This window comes from Aegilops tauschii, chromosome 5 (assembly GCF_002575655.3).
Source record: "Aegilops tauschii subsp. strangulata cultivar AL8/78 chromosome 5, Aet v6.0, whole genome shotgun sequence".
In the NCBI taxonomy this organism is placed as follows: Eukaryota; Viridiplantae; Streptophyta; class Magnoliopsida; order Poales; family Poaceae; genus Aegilops; species Aegilops tauschii.
In genome coordinates this window covers 533,766,677-533,791,695 of record NC_053039.3, presented here as the reverse complement: position 1 = coordinate 533,791,695, position 25,019 = coordinate 533,766,677, and the positions used below count along the sequence as shown (strand labels likewise).

General features: G+C 46.4%; 3 protein-coding genes across 3 annotated transcripts; 2 read left to right on the top strand and 1 right to left on the bottom strand.

The window, feature by feature from the left end:
- Positions 1-1,107: 1,107 nt before the first annotated feature.
- Positions 1,108-2,818, top strand: LOC109747838 (alpha-amylase AMY3). The gene is made up of 3 exons (XM_020306878.4): positions 1,108-1,320; positions 1,406-2,296; positions 2,399-2,818. Exons 1-3 carry the CDS (start codon positions 1,231-1,233, stop codon positions 2,657-2,659), a joined length of 1,242 nt encoding a protein of 413 aa, XP_020162467.1. The 5' UTR covers positions 1,108-1,230; the 3' UTR covers positions 2,660-2,818.
- Positions 2,819-5,511: 2,693 nt separating this feature from the next.
- Positions 5,512-6,313, top strand: LOC109747843 (dirigent protein 4-like). Its single transcript, XM_020306886.2, has one exon. It carries the CDS (start codon positions 5,551-5,553, stop codon positions 6,100-6,102), a length of 552 nt encoding a protein of 183 aa, XP_020162475.1. The 5' UTR covers positions 5,512-5,550; the 3' UTR covers positions 6,103-6,313.
- Positions 6,314-7,988: 1,675 nt separating this feature from the next.
- On the bottom strand, positions 7,989-9,580 carry LOC109747844 (uncharacterized). Its single transcript, XM_020306888.3, has 3 exons — positions 9,214-9,580; positions 8,618-9,110; positions 7,989-8,538 (listed from the first exon to the last, which is right to left on the bottom strand). The coding sequence occupies exons 1-3, from the start codon at positions 9,462-9,464 to the stop codon at positions 8,368-8,370; spliced, it is 915 nt and encodes a 304-aa protein (XP_020162477.1). The 5' UTR covers positions 9,465-9,580; the 3' UTR covers positions 7,989-8,367.
- Between the last annotated feature and the right edge of the window lie 15,439 nt (positions 9,581-25,019).

Here is a 25,019-nt window from a genome sequence, read left to right as displayed (position 1 = left end):
CGTGTTGCCGCTCGAGGTCGACGCATGCGGATGCCACTGTGATGGACGCGGCTACCTGCAGGTCACACCCACCGTCACCCGGCGCATCAGCTTGGTGGCCCTGGTAGCACGTCGCTGCTCTACTTCATCCCCATGGCCGGTGCGGCCGGCATACGCGTCACCTACGCAGTTCCCCTCCCCTGTCACACAGTCTGCGTCGTCGGTGAAGCTGCCTGTTCGGACGCCGCGGATATCCTCGTCTTCCCCGCAGCGGTGTTCTCGCCTCGGCTCCTCGGGAGTCCTACCGACGATGAGACGGAGCTCTGACGTGGTGCGTTCCCGGCGGCAGCGTCCCGTGGACGTAGGAGAGTTAGGTCGCAGTTGGGTAAGGCAATCCTCAACGATTTTGGCTAATCATTACGAGAAATAGGGGGTTATTTGTTAATCGCATTTAAGTGGATGCTCAGGGATCCCACCTTTGATCCATGACGTCCATTATAGATCTGATGGCTCACGTACGAATTTTCAGATTTTCATTGAAAAGACATTTTCACTGGATATATATATTATCAACAAATACACCAATCAATAAGAAAAAATGTCTAATCACAACCAATAACTACATGTTAATTATATTTATATACATGATAAAAAAAAGAGTGTGTTGTTGCTGCCGCGCGGAGCCGGAGCGGTGAGGGGGAGGTCGGGTCGCCGCGCCACCCTATAAAAAGATTTTTTTTTATCTTTACCGACTCTACCCTCACCATGTACGCACAAAAACAAGTCGATCGTGGGGTTTTTCTAGGATCAACATCAAACCGTCCGGTATTATATGAACCGCCTGGTTCATCTGTTTTTTCAAAAACCGTCTGATTCGACCGGGTTTTCCTGGTTCAATTAATCAAACGGTCCACCAGGCTTAAAGAAACGCAGGAATCGCCGGTTCCGGTTTTTAAAACTATGAGCAGAGTGCTTGTCTGGTGCACATATACATGGAGAGTAATTAATATACAAAACTCTAGTTCCTTATCCATTTTATCTCAGAAGCCAGCGGTCCTTATCCATGCGGATATCTTTGGAGAAAAATTAAGGAGAATTGATAGTTTTTACTGAGGTACCTAGTTATCTCCAAGCTCCAAGTACCTATAAATACAAGCGAGCTCAGGCATTGCCAACCAAGGAGCAGCCGTCGGTCCAGGAGTCCCAATTTCATAGGAAGCAGAGGCGAGCTGCACTGCAGAGACTGAAGCTATGGCCAAGCAGTCTGCCACTCTCTGTGGCCTTCTGGTTGTTGTGCTTTGTCTCGCCTCCAGCTTAGCACAGGCTCAAATTCTTTTCCAGGTGAGAAAATGCATGCATCTTCAAGTTTCATTTGCACTCAGAATTCTTCATATGATGAAATGTGCTTTGGTGTTTGATTGGCCAGGGGTTTAATTGGGAATCGTGGAAGACACAAGGCGGGTGGTACAAGTTCATGCAAGGGAAGGTGGAGGACATCGCCAGCACCGGCGCCACCCACGTCTGGCTCCCGCCGCCGTCGCAGTCTGTGTCGCCGGAGGGCTATCTGCCGGGGCAGCTCTACAACCTCAACTCCAAGTACGGCAGCGGGGCCGACCTCAAGTCGCTGATCCAGGCGTTCCGCAGCAAGAACATCTCGTGCGTCGCCGACATCGTCATCAACCACCGGTGCGCCGACAAGAAGGACGGCCGCGGCGTCTACTGCATCTTCGAGGGCGGGACGTCCGACAACCGCCTCGACTGGGGCCCCGACGAGATCTGCGGCGACGACACCAAGTACTCCAACGGCCGCGGCCACAGGGACACCGGCGGTGGCTTCGACGCCGCGCCCGACATCGACCATCTCAACCCGCGGGTGCAGAGGGAGCTCTCCGCCTGGCTCAACTGGCTCAAAACCGACCTCGGCTTCGACGGATGGCGCCTCGACTTCGCCAAGGGATACTCCGCGGCCATGGCCAAGATCTACGTCGACAACAGCAAGCCGGCGTTCGTCGTTGGCGAGCTCTACGACAGGGACCGACAGCTGCTCGCGAACTGGGTGCAGGGCGTCGGCGGGCCGGCCACGGCGTTTGACTTCCCCACCAAGGGCGTTCTCCAGGAGGCCGTGCAGGGCGATCTGGGGAGGATGCGTGGCAGCGACGGCAAGGCGCCCGGTCTGATTGGGTGGATGCCGGAGAAGACCGTCACGTTCATCGACAACCACGACACTGGGTCGACGCAGAGGTTGTGGCCATTCCCCTCGGATAAGGTCATGCAGGGCTATGCGTACATCCTCACACACCCGGGCATACCATGCATCGTAAGTACCACTGCACAGCTTTTTCACCATAACATTTCACATCAAATGTGCCCCATGATGTTTTTGATCTGAACTCACAACTAGTTGGTTTTGCGTGCGCAGTTCTACGACCATGTGTTCGACTGGAAGCTGAAGCAGGAGATCACCGCACTGGCTAGAGTCAGGTCAAGGAACGGGATCCATCCGGGTAGCAAACTGGATATCCTCAAAGCCGAAGGCGATCTCTATGTTGCAAAGATTGGGGACAAGGTTATAACCAAGATCGGGGCAAGATACAATATTGGCAAAAACGTGATCCCCTCGGGTTTCAAGATTGCAGCTAAAGGCAACAACTACTGTGTTTGGGAGAAGAGTGGCCTCTGAATTCATGCTGGTGAAAGGAATTAGTTCTAGTTTTTAAACTAGATATCTAGGACTAGGCATGATTTATGAATTATTTTTTTTGAATTTGGTTTTAAATGTACGGTCCTATGAAAATAATTGAGCACTATGCGTTGTGTCGTTGTGTTGTTCCTGAAGAAATGTGGGTTGACTGATATTTCAAACCTTGACGACTTTCATGTGTTTGTTTTGTATTTGTCATGCACCCTATGTATTTTGTCTTCACTTTGTGTGCGTGGGACCATAGATTGATAGCGGGTGTGTGCATCCTAACTATGTGAAGGCTTGATTAGAACTCATTATGATTTGTCATTATGGGTCAAATAAAGTGTCCTTTATCAGGCAAAAATATCAACCGATGAATGAGATCGATCGGTTCCTCCACCTCTGATCCTTATTATCGCTCCTCTCCGGTGACCTCTCATCCAACATCTTCTCCTAATCCCCCCTATGCCCGTGCAGATCTTCCCTTGCGCGTGCTCCTCCTCCATTTCTTGCATCACATTCTTCCCGCTCGACGCCTCCACTTTCGCAGTGCCTCATGTGTCTCCTCGCTCCTCCCATGGCGCTTACCTCCCTAGTGCCCTTCCTCCAGGAAGTTATTCCTCCTCCATGGCTAATGGTGGCAGGGGCTCACACCACGGGTGTACTTCTGGATGGAGCCCAAGTTGAAGACATGCTGCTCCATGGATACCTCGCGATGGAGCTTGAGACCATGGCATGTGTGAACAACACTAGCTATATGGTTTCACATCACTTATGCTAAAAATGCAATGGCATAAATGAATAAAATGCTATTCAGTCCCGGACTGCAACAAATCGATAGTCTATTAGATGATAGGGTGCACGCAGCCATGCCAGCTATGTTTATTTGCTTTTCTTTCCGATTGTGTGGGTCGTATAGCGACGTGTGTCTAACTGGTAGTGGTAGTTTGACGTGGGTGTGTGCGCTAGGTGTGCACCTGTGTCATCTATGCCACCTGTCTTCCACTTCCACCTAAGTGAACCACCAAAATCATGCCAACAAAAAAGATAACGACTAGATAACGGGACCAATAGACGTATGGCCCAAATAGCAGGCCCGTGAAACAAGAAGGGGGTGGTGGCAGCCGAACAATGCAATCCACTCTGCCCATGCAGCATTGCTCAAATCCACACACTTGTCTCTATTAAGGTGGCCTGCATCACCACAACACTCGAATATCCCTGGTCTTCCAACGCGATGCGGGCATGGCGATCGTTCCTCCGTCGACCCGACCCACTCATCTCCCGCCTCCGACCTGTCCGCCGCCACGACGCAACACAGACAGCGGTTCTCGGCGACCTGGTATCATCACGGGGACTTGTCACGGATGCCACCAATGGGGATCCACATCAGGCGGCGGCGGCGACCACGAGGCGGCATCTGTACTTGGTGCTAGATGACTACAAGAAAGATCGCACCAGGAAAAACTACGGCGTCTACAAGATGGACGTTGACGCCGATCTGGACGACGGCGTCGGCTCTCCCTCTGCCTCGGCCCCGCGGCGCCTTCCCCTACCTGCGGTCATCCGGCTGCAGATCGACGCCGGACAGTGCGTGGAGATAGCGGCGGAAGGCAGCTGCATAATCGCCAAGTGTTTCTTCCCCTGGATGGACAAGCACGACGGCACCACCTTCGTCTACGACATGAAGACGGCGACGCTGTCCATCCCGAGTGGCGACGGCCGTGACGTCCTGAAAAACCCGTACCACGACTATCACATAGCCTGCCGCCGGTGGTGGTGCGAGAGGGTCTCGATCGGCCCCCTCCTGGTGAAGGCGCACGCGGTCCATCCACGGGAAGCCACCACCGTCTTCCTGTCGGGGGCATCGATGGCGCCGGTGCCGGGGCCGTGTATCTTCGACGATGTCAACACTACATTATCCTACGACACTAGGACGGCCGGGTGGACGGACTGGGGCAGCTCGGCGTTGCCGTTCAAAGGCCACGCCGTGTACGACGCCGAGCTTGACGCGTGGATCGGGTTCCACGCGGACGAGAAAGGCGAAGTCACGGGGCACCTCGTGGCCTGCCGCGTCCCGTCGTGCCAACAGGACTGGCCTCCCGACTCGCAGGTCATCGGGGAGAAGATGCTCCTTGACGAACCGGGATGGAGGCACCTTGACGCCAGCCTCGTGCACATGGCCGAGAGCGGCGAGCACTGCATCGTGGAGCAGCTGCGACGCGAGGGAACTGACCAGACGGAGTGCTTGCCCCACGGCGACGAGTGTCTGCTGGTGGTGACCACGTTCCGCGTCGGCGTCGAGCACAATGGCATTGGCGTCACGGACCGACGTGCTTGCTCTTACAAAGTGTCCAGATATGACAAGTTCTTTGCGGTTCGAGCGTTCTGGATGTAACCCATGGTTGGTTCCTTCTTAGAAACGTGTAATTCTACACTCTGCTGCATGCTGTGCCCTCAGTGTCCCATACGTTGTACTTGTAGTAGCTGTTACCATTCGGTAGTTTTCAGTTCTGAATTTCTATTGCGCATGAGTCGCTCGTCTTGGCTTGTCCGATGAAGCAGTGAATCTAGACAGGTTTGCAGTGATCCCCGGTCATTATTTGGGGACAATAGATATTGCCATCAATATGGCACCATTTTAGGCGCCTTGATTCTGAAAATTATGGTCGTGTAATTTCCTTCTCTTTGACTCTTTGTAGTCTTGTACTGCTGTCATGCTGCCAGCGGAGTGTAAACGTGCACCATTATTTCAGTCTTAAGAGTTTCCTTCTTTAGTCCTGTAGATATGCCCATCTTCGCCTATAAAACATGCAAACCAGGCCTGCTGGATCCATTCCACCAAAAAAGAAAAACAAGATTCAGTAGTCGAAAACGAAGAGAGCACCATGAGGACTCTGTCCCTGCTCGCCGTCCTCCTCCTTGTCGTCGCTTCCCACCCGCGCAACGCCGCCAACGCCCACGGCGGCCACCGGTTCGGCAAGGAGAAGCTCACCAACCTGCGCTTCTACCTGCACGACACCCTCAGCGGCAGCGACCCGACGGCCGTCCCGGTGGCGCACGGCGCCAGCACCACGCCCAGGCCCGGCGACCCCACGCCCTTCAGCTCCGTCTACGTCGTCGACGACGTGCTCACGGAGGGGCCCGAGCGGACGTCCAGGGTCGTCGGCAGCGCGCAGGGGCTGTACGCGTCCACGGGCAGGCACGGGCTGGGCCTCGTCCTGGGCATCGACTTCGCCTTCAACGACTACAACGGCAGCTCCTTCGTGGTCTTCTCGCGCAACCCCGTCGCGGACGGGGACGGCAGGGAGCTCGCCGTCGTCGGCGGCCGCGGCGCCTTCCGGCTGGCCCGCGGCTTCGCGCTGCTCCGCACGCACTACCTCAACACCGGCAACGGGGACGCCATCATCGAGTACAACGTCACCCTCATGCACTACTGATGAGAGTTTTGTTTGCTTGTTTCCTCCGTTGATTATAATCATAAAACGTGCCGTGCGTGATTGAGGTTTTTCTTGCTCCGTGTCTGCTGGTTTGCACAGGCGTACTCTCCTTTCAGTACGTATAGCACTCTAAATTTCACACTTGTCCTAGTCCGAATTTTCCTGCAACATAATAAGACGAGACAACCTGATACAGCGTATTTCCCTGCAACATTGTCCTCCTCCAATTTTTCTTGCAACTGCAGGCACTATGGCCATTTGACGATGGTCATGTTCACAATCAATTAGCCGGCATGTACAATAGTAAATTTTAAATATGTACTAATTTATCAATACAGCCAACGGTCAGCTATAAGAAGTTGCCATGTCATTTACAGCCAACCCCTTAGCCGGCATGTATAATAGTAAATTTTAAATATGTACTGGTTTATTAATAGTTGGTCCGCCTTACATCCTCACAAAATGTCTTGGGTCTCGTGTTCCGGCTGGCTACTAACCAAGAGTCCGCTTCTCTTCTCTTTTCTCTTCTCTTTCCTCCAACTAAGCACATATATATTATCATATTCCTTATAGCCTGCTTACGTCACCCTATTATACTTGCTCTTTGTATTGTGTGTGTGTGGTACTCATTTAATAGTTACTCCCTCCGTTTTTATTTAGTCAGCGTATTAGCTTTGGTCAAAGCTATGCTTCCTATACTTTGACAAAGTTTTTAAATAAAAATATTAACACATACAACAACAAATCAATAACATTAGATTCATTATCGAATGTACTTTCACAACATATAGATTTGTTATGGTAAATATTTATATTGTTTTTTATAAACTTGGTCAAATTTACAAAGTTTGATTTCGATCAAATCTAATATGCAGAGTAAATAAAAACAGAGAGAGTACCATGCATGTTTGGAATCCTATTGTCATAATTGCCTTTCTCATAGTAACTGTCAATTACTTTAAATAAGATTCTAACCATGCAATGGTATTCTCACGTTTATGTGCAATCATATACCCTCTAGGGAAGAATATACAACTTCAGACGAGGTACTTTGGACCTCAGCCATCAGAGCTTTCAATCTAATTTTATAGTATCCAAATAAGTAGTTGTGAAACAATGTTATACCCATTATTTAAAAAAAGTCTACCCTCTCTTACTAGGATTTATATTGACAACATGTTAATTATAGTTATTCCACGCAAAAAAAAATATAGTTATTCTGTTCAACATCATCTCTAATTCATTTGGTATATTTGAGTATGCTTTTTTGTTTTGTTGTAATCATCAAGTTACAAAACCATCACATTTGAGGCAGCTATGGTTTGCCACAACATTTGCTGAAGTTTTCAAATACTCACCGCCACTGGTCTAGAAACGAAAACTTTTGAAATATCACTGATCAAATATTCTTGTCCAAATATTTACTGGTTACATTAATTTCATCATGCATATATAGAAGTTTTTTCCTTCTCCAAAGCTTGGAATAAACAATTTTTTACTTTCTTATAAAGCCCAACAATTGAAATGATGATATATAGGATAGAGTTGGGTAGCACCGATTGAATAAAAGCTTGTCCAACATCGTCTGAGATTGCTTGGGCATATTTAGCGCAGGCCTCCAGAAACTTCAGTGCATATGAAAGGAGACTGTAAAGAGAGAGATGAAGGACTGAAGTACTCCCTCCCTAAAGAAATATAAGAGTGTTTAGATCTAAACGCTCTTATATTTCTTTAGGAAGGGACCACAGAACTAGTCATGGACAGGGTTGTGTGGCTGGCCGGAGGTAGAAAAGGAATAGTGGAGAGAGGAGCGCAGGCAGAAGAAGGCATCTCCACCGTTGGATCTGCATATGAAGGTTGAAACGATCCACTGACCCTAAATTTAGTTTCTGTCGACTTACATCTAGCCTCTCCCCTATCTTTTAATGAGATTTACAAATACATGATGGGTTAGGGGGCTCATCCACCCGATTAACCATCCAACCATATGTTGGCTTCTCTAGCTTGGATATTTGATTTGCACACTTATGTAAAGTTGTTTGTGAATATTAAACGTGTTTCCCTTTTAAAGTAACTTAATGAAATCGGCAGAGCTACAATCTTCGCTCATCAATATAAAAAAAAAACACTCTGGCTAATGGCCTTTCTCATTTTTTTTTTCATCTTCGGTAAAATATGTCCAACGGAAACAAATCGTTCAAATCCGCAGCCAATTCATCCAGCTGTACAGAGTGTGAACTGTGATCGACTGATCGGTGGGTCTGTCTACAGCTTACATCGAAGCCCAAAACTCCGCAGCAACTTGTTCAGGTACCTCCTCGGCCGCGACTCCCGGCTTTTCGCGCCGGCGCCGCCATGCCCGTCTCCGGCGAAAACTGCTCGGGTCAGAGCCAGACGCGGGCTCCTCCCCTCGTACGCCGCCGCATCGGGGTTCTCCTGAAACAGATGGAGATAAGAAAGAGGCATTTCACGGTGGATCAATCGATCCACAGATGCAGAATTCCAGGGCACGTACCAGCGTGTAGCGCTTCCAGTCGGCCTCCTCGGCGACGACGACCCGGCGGCGCGGGTCGTAGGCGAACCGCGGGTGGCTCTTGATCCGGCCCACGGCCTCGACCTCGCGCCGGAACTCGCCCACCCGCCGCTGCAGCTCCTCCACGGGGAACCCGGACCCGGTGGCCGCGTTCAGCTCGGCGCGGATGGCCGACCAGTCCTCGCCGGTCAGGTCGCCCACGCCGCCGCCTCGTCCCGCCGTGTGGCGCTGCAGCAGGTCCAGCAGCTTGGTGTCGTGCTGCCTCGTCCACGCGTCCACGTGCAGCCTCGAGAGGATCTTGCGGAGCACGCGCCGCGACGGCAGCTTCCTGGACTTGGCCTTCTCCGGCTCGTCGTCGACGCCGCCGTTCGCGCCCTCGGGGCCATGGTCATGGACATGCACCTGCTGCTGATGCAGAACTTCTTGCTTCGCGGTCATCGATCCGGCCGGCACCTGCAACCTATGCATCTGGTCCCTGAAGCGCGACGCGAGCGCATCGATCGATCGTGTCAGATGAACATCTCTCGCCGGAAAAGAAAGGAAGTTCTTTATGACAGAGCAGAGCAACGCGCGCGTACTGGCACGGGGTGGTGTCGGCGGCGCGGAGGCGGAGGCCGAGGAAGAGGACGGAGTCGTGCTGGACGCCGTAGCTGGCGAGTGTCCGGTCGTCGTCGTCGAGGTGGCAGCCGGCGAAGAAGAGGCGCTGCATGGCCACGGGGACGCGCTCCCGGGCCATGACCACGCCCTTGGCCTGCGCCACGGTCTTGGCCGCGCCGTCCACGTCCAGCGCCACCCGGTCCCCGCGCAGCGTCCGCACCATGATCCTCATTTGCCCGACAGATCGAGCTCAGAACATATGTCTCAATCAAATCAAATGGATCGCTTCATGATGGGAATGAGACGGGTTTGTAGCTAGGGAAAATTAATGGGAAAGAAAAGAAGAGAGGGGAATTGGATGCGCAGGAAGGGTTTCGGCTGGCGATGCCATGGGAACGGCGGTGCGAGGGAATAAAGCGGTCCCGACGATGATGGCCTCGGGCGCCAACGCCAAGGCAAGTATTTTTTGATCTCCCAACTACAACACGTCTGGTGCTCGAGCTCCATGAGGCCCGTTTGTTTTAAAAAATTCAACAATTGCATTTCAAAGGTTCAGAAAATTGTGAAAAAAAAATCATATTGTCATATGAATGTATACTACACGTGGGCAATTTTTCGTGAGAAAATAGATTGACACGCCAGCTACACAAAAAGTGAAAATCGCTACTCGGTTTTTTTAGTCAGCAGTACATGCACTTTTCATGTTTTCAAAATCGCAAATTTGTCATGTGTTGTGTAGCTCGCGTGTCAATGTATTTTCTTATGAAAATTTTCACACACGTAGTATGCATCCATATGTCAATGTGCATTTTTTTCAGAATTTTTCGAAACTTTGAAATGTTGTTTTTGATTATTTTTTCCAAAAAACACGCTCCATGAATCTCAGCCACCAAAAGGCTGCACGGCTATACTTGTCTGCTAATTTTCAGTCGCCTCACGGTTACTTGTTTCTCGGTCAATGTTGACACATGAGAACCCTCGATTTGACGTCATGAACTCATGATCCATGTAAGTTTCTACAATTCTGTAAACTTTGACTACAGTTTTTTTGGCCGTACATGAACATGTCAGAACCGATTTTACAAAATTTAGTCATAGGCACGTAAAAGATATTTATCGTGTAGTAATTTGTTGGTTTACTACAAAAGAGTGTATATGTATCCTCTGGATCTATGGCTCTCAGGGTCGATTGTGTAATAAGAAATCCTTAGTCGATCGAGAATCAACAAAAATGTTTTAATATTCATAACATTGTCGATCTGTATGCCACTGGATCTTGCATTGAGGCCATGTGGGCCGTGAGTTTCTAAAATTTTAAGATCCCACATTCTGCCGCATCCTAGGTCAGTGGCCAATCAAAATAGTGGTATGCAGTGAAAAAGAAGAGTGGTACATAGCGAACCGAAAGTAGTTCAGATGGTTAGATTCTTTGTAGTGGAACCTTTAAGTTGTACATCTGTCGCAGGTGTTTCTTGGATTTATTTTAAGTTTTCTGACAATGTACGTCTATAGGAATGAGTGTATGCGCGTGTATGTGAGTGTTTTGCCCTTGTGTTGTGTTTCTAGAGAGAGAAAAAAGGTGGCATGCATCTATGTTGTAAAAACACATATGAATTTTTTGGGACTTTTCATTTGTTTTGTTTGAAAGGTAGCCAATCATTTTATGATTGTGCTACTTTATAGTAAAATTTATGCAGCCTAGTAGGTGCACTTTCTAAAAACTAATTTTGTAATTGGTCAGTATGCAATTTTTCCAGCGATACGTTTAAAATATCCAATTGGATAGTTAGTCATTAAATCGCAAATTTAATTATGTTCATCAATAGCAGATTTAGATTAGAGTCATGGTTTTGCTTCCGCGAGACACACGGATGTACTTTCGCGAGAGTCACGGCCGTGCCTCTCGAAAACGAAAAAAAACACGTTTTCTGTTTGTTTTTTCTTTCGCGAGAGTCACGGTTTTGCTTCCGCGAGAGGCACGGCCGTGCCTCCTCGGAAACGAAAAAAACGCGTTTTCTCTTTTTTATTCCTTCCGCGAGACTCACGGTTTTGCTTCCGCGAGAGGCACGGTTGTGATTTCTCGTGAGAGGCACGGGCGTGCCTCTTTCGTAAAGGGAAAAAACCCGTGCTCCCGGTTTGGTTTTTTCGTCCGGTTTTTTTCATAAAAAAAAGTTCGTCAAAACCTATCAACATGGGATCTAGTTTTGAAGATCTCGACGCGAGGAATTCAACGGTGAAAGCGGTTCGAGATTTGGACGCACGGTTTGAGAGATAAACCATTTTGAATAAACGAAACTACGAAAAAAGGGAAAATTCCCAGGTTGCGACAAGTGGCGTGCTGCATGTGCGCCACTTGTCGCAACCTGGGAAGTTGGAATGATCTTTGCAACGAGTACTCCTCAAGTGGTTTCGCTAAAACACTGTATGGTTGGCAGCTTCATCAATGGCTCCTTTACTGTCTGATGAAGTCTGAACCTAAACATATGTCGGTAATTTCTCTTGGATTAACATCCGGTCATCTCATCCCAACCTCACTTCATACAGTGACTGCAAATTCTTGTTACATTTTAGAAAAATTTGCATACCTTGGATGTAGCAATTTTAGGTTACCACATGTGCAACACTCTCATGACAAACCAGACATGGATGCTTACCATGGGCATGCCCACCTGCTAAAGTTGGGGTCATTTGAAGGATGTCCAAAAATAGACCATGTACAATGAAGGGTGTTCGGGTCGAGCTTGAAAGGTCCATTAGAAAGCACATTGTTTTTTGACATCTGTCAAATGGCCCAAATTTTTTCCACCAGATTCTATGATGTATTCCAGGCATCTTGCAAAATTATTTGGATTTTTTTACAAGTTTTGCATTTTCTGAAGTTTTCTCGAAGAAAAAGGGTCGACAGATGACCGGACACGTAGCAATGTGCAAACGATGTTGGAAGTCGTTCAAACCTGACATGGATGTCTCATATGTCTGTGTCAGGCTGCTGCAAGTTGGGTTCATTTATCCATAGTCCGAAAAAAACACCGGTTGAGAGAAGTGAGCTAAAATAGGCCAGGCGGGTGCATCCATGAGCATGACGTTTTTCCTAATTTGAATGCCTCTGTTATGTTCAATTTAAATCATTATCAATCGACATCAACATTTTCTTATATCCTAACATTTTCTTGAATTTTTTTTTTAAATTTGGAATTTCAAATTTTGCACGAAAATTTAACAAACTTAATTTTTTTCCAAAATTGTGAAAAAATTCCAAACAATTGATGTTGTACACAAATTGCAAACCACGTACCCTTTCTAAAAATTATCAACTTTTTTCAAATTTAAACATTTCTTAAATTAATTTTTTTTCGAAAACAGGAGCATTTTTTTTGCAATTCCAAAACATTTTTCAAAATTGTAAACAATATTTGAAAAGAAGAAAATTTTTATTATTCTAAAACTATCTTAATTTTTTAACAGGTTTCAGAAAATAATAAAGTTCAAAAAGATGAAAATGAACTAACAAAAAAACATAGAAAAAAAAATATGCTTAGGCCTTGGCCCAACTAGGCAACGGCATCGCTCCCGTCGGTGCCGGTTGGGCCAGCCAAAGCGTTCGCAGATTTGAAAAAAGTTCATCAATTTTGAAAACAAATGTTCATTAATTGGAAAAAAAATCCCAGACTTTAGAAAAAGTTCATAATAGTTGAAAAAGTTTGTGGATTTGAAAAAATAATCACGGATTTGAAAACAAAGTTCATGTATTTAAGAAAATATTCACAAATTTGAAAACTTCATGGATTTAAGAAAAGTTTCATGATTTATAAATAGTTCGCGAATATTAAAAAAAATGTAAAGTAGAAGGTAAAACAAAAGAATAAGAGGACAAAAATTCCCCCAAAAAAGAAAACCAAAATTTATAAATTGCCCATGTTTTGAAAAATGTTCAGAAATTGTTCATGCTGCGATTTTTCTTTTCAAATTTCATAAAATATTTGCTCGAATTTGGTTCATAAATGCAAAAATTATTCGGCATTTCCAAATTGTGCACATTTTTTCAGTAAAAGTTTCAAATCATTTTAGAAAATATTTCATATATATGAACGTTGTTGTGTTTTCTTATATATTTCGGGCTACAAAATACCAAAGTGGCTAGCAGCGCACGCCTTTAAGTGCGAGGTCCCGCGGCGTACTTTTACAAAAGTCCATCTTGCCCTTTATTGTGAAGGGGTATGGGGTAATCTTAGTCCTCTATGTGTTTTTCTTGGGGGGGGGGGGGGGCGGTACGAAAGTAAAATTGTTAAAAGTTGAATGGGTTTTTTGAAACAGATGATGTTGAAGTTGGGTTTCATTCGCAGTGGGTTGATCTGATAGTGGAATGTGTTTCCTTGCTGAGCTACAGAGTAAGATTTAATGATACAGAGACCGAGGAGTTCTTGCCAACTAGAGGCCTGAGACAGGGGGATCCCTTGTCACCATATATTTTTCTGTTATGTTCTGAGGGTCTTTCATGCTTGCTGGCTCATGAAGAGGAAGTTGGAGGAATTGAAGGCATACAAGTCTGCAGAAACGCTCCATCTATCCCCCATCTCCTTTTTGCCGACGATTCCTTGATTCTTATGAGGGCTAATGTTCATAATGCTAATACTTTGAAAAGAGTGTTGGATACCTATTGTAGAAGTTCGGGACAAATGGCGAGTAATGCAAAATCTAGTATTTTCTTTAGCCCCAATACAAAATGTCAGTGTTAGAGAAGATATTTGTAGGGACTTGGATATTTTGACGGAAGCCCTCTCTGACAAATATTTAGGTTTGCCCACCATGGTTGGGGTAGACCGTAGTGACTGCTTCCAACACCTTATTGATAGAATATGTCACCGTTTGAAAGCTTGGAAGGAAAAGGTCCTCTCAATGCAAGGAAAGGAGATACTTTTGAAATCAGTTGCACATGCAATCCCTTCGCATGCTATGTCAGTTTTAAACTTCCAAAAGGGATCTGCAAATCCGTTACTAATGAGATTGCGGGATTTTGGTTGGGTGATAAGGAGGAGAAAAAGAAAATGCATTGGTTTGCATGGTGGAAGATGTGTGTTCGAAACAAGAAAGGTCACATGGGGTTTAGGGACCTTCACAGTTTTAACCTTGCTATTGAAGGAAATATGCCCTAGAGGCAATAATAAATTTATTATTTAGTTCCTTATATCATGATAAATGTTTATTATTCATGCTAGAATTGTATTAACCGGAAACTTGATACATGTGTGAATACATAGACAAAACAAAGTGTCCCTAGTATGCCTCTACTAGACTAGCTCGTTAATCAAAGATGGTTAAGTTTCCTGACCATAGACATGTGTTGTCATTTGATGAACGGGATGACATCATTAGGAGAATGATGGGATGGACAAGACCCATCCGTTAGCTTAGCATAATGATCGTTTAGTTTATTGCTATTGCTTTCTTCATGACTTATACATGTTCCTATGTGTGACGCCCCCGATTCAATAGTACACTAATCATGCACGCAAACGTGTACGATCAAGATCAGGGACTCACGAGAAGATATCACAACACAACTCTAAAACATAAATAAGTCATACAAGCATCATAATATAAGCCAGGGGCCTCGAGGGCTCGAATACAAGTGCTCGATCATAGACGAGTCAGCGGAAGCAACAATATCTGAGTACAGACATAAGTTAAACAAGTTTGCCTTAAGAAGGCTAGCACAAAAGTAGCAACGATCGAAAAGGCAAGGCCTCCTGCCTGGGACCTCCTAACTACTCCTCGAAGCCGAACTCCATGTAGAATCATCCTCGGGATCTCTAGCTCCTGGACTCCAGCATCTGGTTGCGACAACCAGGTATAGAGAGGGAAAAAGAGGGAGAAAAGCAACCGTGAGTACTCATCCAAAGTACTCGCAAGCAAGGATCTACACTACATATGCATGGGCATAGGTGTAAAAGGCCATATCGGTGGACCGAACTGCAGAATGCCAGAATAAGAGGGGGATAGCTAATCCTGTCGAAGACTACGCTTCTGGCAGCCTCCATCTTGCAGCATGTAGAAGAGAGTAGATGGTAAGTTCACCAAGTAGCATCGCATAGCATAATCCTACCCGGCGATCCCCTCCTCGTCGCCCTGTTAGAGAGTGATCACCGGGTTATATCTAGCACTTGGAAGGGTGTGTTTTATTAAGTATCCAGTTCTAGTTGTCATAAGGTCAAGGTACAACTCCGGGTCGTCCTTTTACCGAGGGACACGGCTATTCGAATAGATAAACTTCCCTGCAGGAGTGCACCACATAACCCAACACGCTCGATCCCATTTGGCCGGACACACTTTCCTGGGTCATGCCCGGCCTCGTAAGATCAACACGTCGCAGCCCCACCTAGGCACAACAGAGAGGTCAACACGCCGGTCTAAATCCTATGGCGCAGGGGTCTGGGCCCATCGCCCATTGCACACCTGCACGTTGCGAACGCGGCCGAAAGCAGACCTAGCCTAGTAGGCGTTCCAGTCCAATCCGGCGCGCGCCACTTAGTCGTTGACGTCACGAAGGCTTCGGCTGATACCACGACGTCGAGTGCCCATAACTGTTCCCGCGTAGTTGGTTAGTGCGTATAGACCAAATGGCCAGACTCAGATCAAATACCAAGAACTCGTTAAGCGTGTTATTTTTAAGTATCCGCGGACGCCGACCAGGGCCAGGCCCACCTCTCTCCTAGGTGGTCTCAACCTGCCCTGTCGCTCCGCCACAAAGTAACAGTCGGGGGCCGTCAGGAACCCAGGCCCACCTCTACCGGGATGGAGCCACCTGTCCTTTCAGCCCCCTCATCAGAATCACTTGCGGGTACTCAACGAGCCGACCCGACTTTAGTCACCACATGTGTCATGTATATAAAGTATATAGTATATACCTGTGATCACCTCCCGAAGTGATCATGGCCCGGTAGTATAGCATGGCAGACGGACAAGAGTGTAGGGCCACTGATGGAACACTAGCATCCTATACTAAGCAGTAGGACAGCAGGTAAGGGTAACAACTGTAGCAACAATGAGAGCCTATGCATCAGTATAGGATTAACCGAAAGCAGTAACATGCTACACTACTCTAATGCAAGCAGTATAGAGAAGGAATAGGCGATATCTGGTGATCAAGGGGGGCTTGCCTGGTTGCTCTGGCAAGAAGGAGGGGTCGTCAACAGCGTAGTCGGTCGGGGCACCAGTAGCGGCGTCGGTCTCGTAGTCTACCGGAGAAGAGGGGGAAGAAACAATAAATATAATGCAAACATAAGCAAGACGATGGAAGACATGTCAATGCGCGGTGCTAGGTGTGCCTAACACGGTAGGAGGTGGTACCGGGAAAGGGGGGAACATCCGGGAAACTATTCCTGGTGTTTCGTGTTTTCGCACAGATGAACCGGAGGGGGAAAGTTGCGAGTTTGATATGTTAGGGATGTGTGGCGGACGAACGTGCTGCGTATCCGAATTCGTCTCGTCGTTCTGAGCAACTTTCATGTACAAAGTTTTTCCATCCGAGCTACGGTTTATTTTATATTAATTTTAAAAGATTTAATTGAATTTTAGCATTTATATAATTATTTTAATTCAACATTATCCAGAACAGTACATGCTGACGTCAGCAGTCAACAGGGCAGTTGACTGGTCAACTGACGTGTGGGTCCCGTTCGTCATTGACTGTTTAGTCTAATTAGGGTTTAACTAATCTAATTACTGTTTAATTAAACTAACTAGTTAATTAGATTAATTAACTTAAATAATTTAATTAATTAACTAATTATTAATCATTAATTTTATTAATTCATTTTATTTTATTTTATTATTATTATATTTTTTAAATCCTTTTTTTATATACGTTCTGAGGGGTGCGGCCCCACATGTCATAGGGCCGGGGGGACTGGCCTAGTGGTAAGTGGCCCTGGCCATAGCGGGCACGGGCGCACGGGCGCTAGCCCGACTGGGCACTGGCCAGGCCAGCCACGGCGAGGCTCGCCGGCCGGAGCAGCAGCAGGCAGCGGCTGCGGCGGAGCGGGAGCAAGGGGGCGAGGCCGCGGAGCGAGGGCGGCGAGTGCGGGAAGCGTCGGCGAGCGCGACGCGCGGTTCGGCGGCTCCCGGCAGCAAGCGGATGGTGCGGTGGCGCGGGCGAGCGCCGGCGTGAGGGCACGGGGAGGAGGAGGAGGACCGGGGTCCTCACCTGCGTTGGTGAGCAGGGGGGGCGGCGAGGCCCGGTGGAGCCTTTGGGGAGGAGGACGAGGATGCGTCGTCGGCGAGGAGGAGATGAGGAGGACGAGGCGACGGGCGGTGGCGGGGTCCGCTGAGGAGGAGGCCGTGGCACGGGCGCGAGGGAGGGGGTCGTCACCGGCGGGTGGCTCGTCCACCACAGCAGGGTCGCCGGGCGGCGCTGGGCTCGAGCACGGAGCGAGGGCGTCGGCAGGGCGCAGGGCGAGGCGCGGGTACCGGGCGGCGGCGACGGCGTCGGGTCGTTGTGCCCCGATCCGATCTGGATCGGGGGAGGGGGAGGAGTGGGACGAGTGGGGAGGGGGTAGCAGTTAGGGTTTGGCCAGGGGGTTCGGGGCGACCTAGTAGGGCGCCGGGGTGGGCCTGCCCATTCGGGCGGCTGGGGCCAGCTGGGCCACTTGGCCCAGCGCGGGGGGGGGGGGGGGGTTCTTTTCCTTTTTTTGTTTGATTGTCTTCTGTTTTTTGTGTGTTTTCTTTTCTTTTATTTATTTTCCTTTACTGTTTTATTTTATTTCTTTAATAGTTATAGTTTTATAATAAGTTAAAGCCCACACCTAAATTGGAGTTGTAAAAAGTTTTTAGTGACTAAATAAACTAGTTTAATATTTGTTTATATTTAATAGCACTTATATAATTGTTTTTGCTACTGTTTTATTCATCTCATAGTATTTAAACATTTTATAAAGGTGTGGTTTCTCCACCATAATTATCTGTGCAATATTTGGTTCACTCCGAACATTTTTGTTTCAATGTTTGAAAACTTTTGTTGTTTGCCATATTTTGAATTGATTTTTGAATCGGTTTTGTACTAACGAAGGATTAGAAACAGTAACGGAGGTGACGTGGCATCATTAGCAGAGTTTTACTGTAGCTTGATTATCCGGGCGTCACACTATGACTATGAGATTATGCAATTCCCGGATACCGGAGGAACACTTAGTGTGCTATCAAATGTCACAACGTAACTGGGTGATTATAAAGATGCTCTACAGGTGTCTCCGACGGTGATTGTTGAGTTGGCATATATCGAGATTAGGATTTGTCCTTCCGTGTTTCGGAAAGGTATCTCTGGGCCCTCTCGGTAATGCACATCACTATAAGCATTGCAAGCAATGTGACTAATAAGTTAGTTGTGGGATGATGCATTATGGCACGAGTAAAGAGACTTGCCGATAACGAGATTGAACTAGGTATGGTGATACCGACGATCGAATCTCGGGCACGTAACATGCCGATGACAAAGGGAACAACGCATGTTGTTATGCAGTTTGACCGATAAATATCTTCGTAGAATATGTAGGAGCCAATATGAGCATCCAGGGTCCGCTATTGGTTATTGACCGGAGATATGCCTCGGTTATGTCTACATAGTTCTCGAACCCGCAGGGTCCGCACGCTTAACGTTCGATGATGACTGGTATTATGAGTTTATGTGATTTGATGTACCGAAGGTTGTTCGGAGTCCCGGATGAGATCATGGACATGACGAGGAGTCTTGAAATGGTCGAGACATAAAGATTGATATATTGGACCATGTTATTCGGACACGGAAGTGTTCCGGATAGTTTCGGATAGAACCGGAGTGCCGGAGGGTTACCGGACCCCCCGGGAAGTTATGGGCCTTAGTGGGCCTTAGGGGAGAGAGAGGGCCATAGCCAAGAGGTGCCCCCCCAAGGGGAGTCCGAATAGGACAAGGGGAGGGGGGCGCGGCCCCTCTTTCCCTCTCCCTCTCCCTCTCCTTCCTTCTTTTCCTAGTTGAACTAGGAAAGGGGGGAACCTATTCCTACTTGGAGTAGGATTCCCTCCCTTGGGCGCGCCCCTTGTGGCCGACCTCCTCCTCCCCTCCTTTATATACGGGGGAGGGGGGGTCCCCATAGAAAACAAGTTGATCTTTAGCCGTGTGCGGTGCCCCCCTCCACAGTTTTACACCTCGGTCATATCGTCGTAGTGCTTAGGCGAAGCCCTGTGCCGGTAACTTCATCATCACCGTCGCCACGCCGTCGTGCTGATAAACTCTCCCTCGGCCTCAACTGGATCAAGAGTACGAGGGACGTCATCGAGCTGAACGTGTGCTGAACACGGAGGTGCCGTACGTTCGGTGCTGAGATCCGTCGGATCGTGAAGACGTACGACTACATCAACCGCGTTGATAAAACGCTTCCGCTTTTGGTCTACGTGGGTACGTGAACACACTCTCCCCACTCGTTGCTATGCTTCTCCTAGATAGATCTTGCGTGATCGTAGGATTTTTTTTGAAATTACTACGTTCCCCAACAGTGGCATCTGAGCCAGGTCTATGTGTAGATGTTATATGCACGAGTAGAACAAAAAGAGTTGTGGGCGATAATAGTCATACTGCTTACCAGCATGTCATACTTTGATTCGGTGGTATTGTTGGATGAGGCGGCCCTGACCGACATTACATGACCGCGTTCATGAGACTGGTTCTACCGACGTGCTTCGCACACAGGTGGCTAGTGGGTGTCTGTTTCTCCGGCTTTAGTTGAATCGAGTATGACTACGCCCGGTCCTTGTTGAAGGTTAAAACAACACACTTGACGAAAAATCGTTGTGGTTTTTGATGCGTAGGTAAGAATGGTTCTTGCTAAGCCCGTAGCAGCCACGTAAAACTTGCAACAACAAAGTAGAGGACGTCTAACTTGTTTTTGCAGGGCTTGTTGTGATGTGATATGGTCAAGACGTGATGATATATAAATTGTTGTATGAGATGATCATGTTTTGTAAAAGTTATCGGCAACTGGCAGGAGCCTTACGGTTGTCGCTTTATTGTATGAAATGAAATCGCCATGTAATTGCTTTACTTTATCACTAAGCGGTAGCGATAGTCGTAGAAGCAATAGTTGGCGAGACGACAATGATGCTTCGATGGAGATCAAGGTGTCAAGCCGGTGAGGATGGTGATCATGACGGTGCTTTGGAGATGGAGATCAAAGGCACAAGATGATCATGGCCATATCATATCACTTATATTGATTGCATGTGATATTTATCCTTTATGCATATTATTTTGCTTAGTACGGCGGTAGCATTATAAGATGATCTCTCACTAAATTTCAAGGTACAAGTGTTCTCCCTGAGTATGCACCGTTGCTACAGTTCATCGTGCCGAGACACCACGTGATGATCGGGTGTGATAAGCTCTACATTCACATACAACAGGTGCAAGCCAGTTTTGCACACGCAGAATACTCGGGTTAAACTTGACGAGTCTAGCATATGCAGATATGGCCTCGGAACACTGAGACCGAAAGGTCGAGCGTGAATCATATAGTAGATATGATCAACATAGTGATGTTCACCATTGAAAACTACTACATCTCACGTGTTGATCGGACATGGTTTAGTTAATTTGGATCACGTGATCATTTAGATGACTAGAGGGATGTCTATCTAAGTGGGAGTTCTTAAGTAATATGATTAATCGAACTTTAATTTATTATGAACTTAGTCCTGGTAGTATTAGCATATCTGTGTTGTAGATCAATAGCTCGTAATGTAGCTCACCGTTTATTTTTATATGTTCCTAGAGAAATATAAGTTGAAAGATGATAGTAGCAATGATGCGGACTTGGTTCGTGATCTGAGGATTTTCCTCATTGCTGCACAGAAGAATTATGTCCTTGATGCACCGCTAGGTGACAGACCTATTGCAGGAGCAGATGCAGACGTTATGAACGTTTTACAAGCTCGGTATGATGACTACTTGATAGTTTAGTGCACCATGCTTTACGGCTTAGAACCGGGACTTCAAAAATGTTTCGAACGCCATGGAGCATATGATATGTTCCAAGAGTTGAAATTAGTATTTCAGACTCATGCCCGTGTCGAGAGGTATGAGACCTCTGACTGTACTTTGCCTACAAGATGGAGGAGAATAGCTCAACCAATGAGCATGTGCTCAGATTGTCTGGGTACTACAATCGCTTCAATCAAGTGGGAGATAATATTCCAGATAATATAGTGATTGATAGTGTTCTCTAGTCACTATCATCAAGCTACTAGAACTTCGTGATGAACTATAATATGCAAGGGGATAACAAAAATGATTCCCGAGCTCTTCGCGATGCTGAAATCGGCGAAGGTAGAAATCAAGAAAGAGCATCAAGTGTTGATGGTTGAAAAGATCACTAGTTTCAAGTAAAAGGGCAAGGTAAAGAAAAGGGAACTTCAAGAATAATGGCAAGCAAGTTGCCACTCCCATGAAGAAACCCAAAGCTAGATCCAAGCCTGAAACTGAGTGCTTCTACTGCAAAGGAAATGATCACTGGAAGTGGAACTACCCTAGATACTTGGTGGATAAGTAGGATGGCAAAGTAAACAAAGCTATATTTGATATACATGTTATTGATGTGTACTTTACTAATGTTTATAGCAACCCCTCGGTATTTGATACTGGTTCAGTTGCTAAGAGTAGTAACACAAAAACAAGAGTTGCAAGATAAACATAGACTAGTTAAGGACGAGGTGACGATGTGTATTGGAAATGATTCCAAGGTTGATAAGTTCACCATCGCACACTCCTTTTACCTTCGGGATTAGTGTTGAACCTAAAATAAATGTTATTTGGTGTTTGCGTTGAGCATGAATATGATTGGATCATGTTTATTGCAATACAGTTATTCATTTAAGTCAAAGAATAATTGTTGTTCTGTTTACATGAATAAAACCTTCTATGGTCTTACAATTAATATAAATGGTTTATTGAATCTCGATCGTAATGATACACATTTTCATAATATTGAAGCCAAAAGATGCAAGGTTAATAATGATAGTGCAACTTATTTGTGGCACTACCGTTTAGGTCATATTGGTGTAAAGCGCATGAAGAAACTCCATGCTGATGGGGTTTTGGAATCACTTGATTATGAATCACTTGATTCTTGCGAACCATGCCTCATGGGTAAGATGACTAAGACTCCGTTCTCCGGAACAATGGAGCGAGCAACTGACATATTGGAAATAATACATACCGATGTATGCGGTCCGATGAGTGCTGAGGCTCGTGGCGGGTATCGTTATTTTTTGACCTTCACAGATGATTTGAGCAGATATGGGTATATCTACTTAATGAAACACAAGTTTGAAACATTTGAAAAGTTTGAAGAATTTCAGAGTGAAGTGGAGAATCATCGTAACAAGAGAATAAAGTTTCTACGATCTAATCGCGGAGACGAATATTTGAGTTACGAGTTTGGCCTTCATTTAAAACAATGTGAAATAGTTTCACAACTCATGCCACCTGGAACACCACAGCGTAATGGTGTGTCCGAGCGTCATAACCGTACTTTATTAGATATGGTGCGATATATGATGTCTCTTACCGATTTACCACTATCGTTTTTGGGGTTATGCATTAGAGACAGCTGCATTCATGTTAAATAGGGCACCATCTAAATCCGTTGAGGCGACACCGTATGAACTGTGGTTTGGCAAGAAACCTAAGCTATCGTTTCTTAAAGTTTGGGGCTGCGATGCTTATATGAAAAAGCTTCAACCTGATAAGCTCGAACGCAAATCGGAGAAATGCGTCTTCATAGGATACCGAAAGGAGACTATTGGGTACACCTTCTATCACAGATCCGAAGGCAAGATATTCGTTGCTAAGAATGGATCCTTTCTAGAGAAGGAGTTTCTCTCGAAAGAAGTGAGTGGGAGGAAAGTAGAACTTGATGAGGTAATTGTACCTTCTCCCGAATTGGAAAGTAGTTGATCAGAGAAATCAGTTTCAGTGATTCCTGCACCAATTAGTGAGGAAGTTAATGATGATGATCATGAAACTTCAGATCAAGTTACTACCGAACCTCGTAGGTCAACAAGAGTATGTTCCGCACCAGAGTGGTACGGTAATCCTGTTCTGGACGTCATGTTACTAGACCATGACGAACCTACGAACTATGAGGAAGCGATGATGAGCCCAGATTCTGCGAAATGGCTCGGAGCCATGAAATCTGAGATGGGATTCATGTATGAGAACAAAGTATGGACTTTGGTGGACTTGTCCGATGATCGGCAAGCCATTGAGAATAAATGGATCTTCAAGAGGAAGACGGACATTGATAGTAGTGTTACTATCTACAAAGCTCGAATTGTCGCAAAAGGTTTTCGACAAGTTCAAGGTGTTGACTATGATGAGATTTTCTCACTCGTATCGATGCTTAAAGTCTATCCGAATCATGTTAGCAACTGCCACATTTTATGAAATCTGGCAAATGGATGTCAAAACTGCATTCCTTAATGGATTTATTAAAAGAAGAGTTGTATATGATGCAATCAAAAGGTTTTCTCAATCCTAAAGGTGCTAACAAAGTGAGCAAGCTCCAGTGATCCATCTATGGACTGGTGCAAGCATCTCGGAGTTGGAATATACGCTTTGATGAGTTGATCAAAGCATATAGTTTTATACAGATTTGCGGTGAAGCCTATAGTTACAAGAAAGTGAGTGGGAGCACTACAACCTTTTTGATAAGTATATGTGAATGGCATATTGTTGATCGGAAATAATGTAGAATTTTCTGGAAAGCATAAAGGAGTGTTTGAAAGGAGTTTTTCAAAGAAAGACCTCGATGAAGCTGCTTACACATTGAGCATCAAGATCTATAAAGATAGATCAAGACGCTTGATAAGATTTTTCAATGAGTACATACCTTGACAAGATTTTGAAGTAGTTCAAAATGGAACAGTCAAAGAAGGAGTTCTTGCCTGTATTGCAAGGTGTGAAGTTGAGTAAGACTCAAAACCCGACCATGGCAGAAAATAGAAAGAGAATGAAAGTCATTCCCTATGCCTCAGTCATAGGTTCTATAAAGTATGCTATGTGATACGTCTCCAACGTATCTATAATTTTTGATTGTTCCATGCTATTATATTATCTGTTTTGGATGTTTATGGGCTTTATTATGCACTTTTATATTATTTTTGGGACTAACCTATTGACCCAGAGCCCAGTGCCAGTTCCTGTTTTTTCCCTTGTTTAAGTGTTTCGAAGAAAAGGAATATCAAATGGAGTCGAAACGGAATGAAACCTTCTGGAGAAGTTATTTTTGGAAGGAAAGCAACCCGGGAGACTTGGAGTCCACGTCAAGAAAGCAACGAGGAAGGCACGAGGCAGGGGGGCGCGCCCACCCCCTGGGTGCGCCCTCCACCCTCGTGGGCCCCTCGTGGCTCCCCAGATGTGCTTCTTTCACCTATATGTACCCATATACCCTAAAACGATCGGGGAACAGAATAGATCGGGAGTTCCGCCGCCGCAAGCCTCTGTAGCCACCAAAAACCAATCGGGACCCTATTCCGGCACCCTGCCGGAGGGGGGATCCCTCACCGGTGGCCATCTTCATCATCCCGGCGCTCTCCATGACAAGGAGGGAGTAGTTCACCCTCGGGGCTGAGGGTATGTACCAGTAGCTATGTGTTTGATCTCTCTCTCTCTCTCTCTCTCGTGTTCTTGAGGTGATACGATCTTGATGTATCGCGAGCTTTGCTATTATAGTTGGATCTTATGTTGCTTCTCCCCATCAACTCT

Bases quoted from the DNA above. Each gene is read 5' to 3' on its own strand.
- LOC109747838 (XM_020306878.4), top strand. From the start codon at position 1,231: ATGGCCAAGCAGTCTGCCACTCTCTGTGGCCTTCTGGTTGTTGTGCTT. The intron at 1,321-1,405 runs GTGAGAAAATGC...TTGATTGGCCAG, and splicing joins AGGCTCAAATTCTTTTCCAG to GGGTTTAATTGGGAATCGTG. The intron at 2,297-2,398 runs GTAAGTACCACT...TTGCGTGCGCAG, and splicing joins ACCCGGGCATACCATGCATC to TTCTACGACCATGTGTTCGA.
- LOC109747844 (XM_020306888.3), bottom strand. From the start codon at position 9,464: ATGAGGATCATGGTGCGGACGCTGCGCGGGGACCGGGTGGCGCTGGAC. The intron at 9,111-9,213 runs GTACGCGCGCGT...GTCGCGCTTCAG, and splicing joins GCCGACACCACCCCGTGCCA to GGACCAGATGCATAGGTTGC. The intron at 8,539-8,617 runs GTACGTGCCCTG...CATCTGTTTCAG, and splicing joins ACTGGAAGCGCTACACGCTG to GAGAACCCCGATGCGGCGGC.
- LOC109747843 (XM_020306886.2), top strand. From the start codon at position 5,551: ATGAGGACTCTGTCCCTGCTCGCCGTCCTCCTCCTTGTCGTCGCTTCC.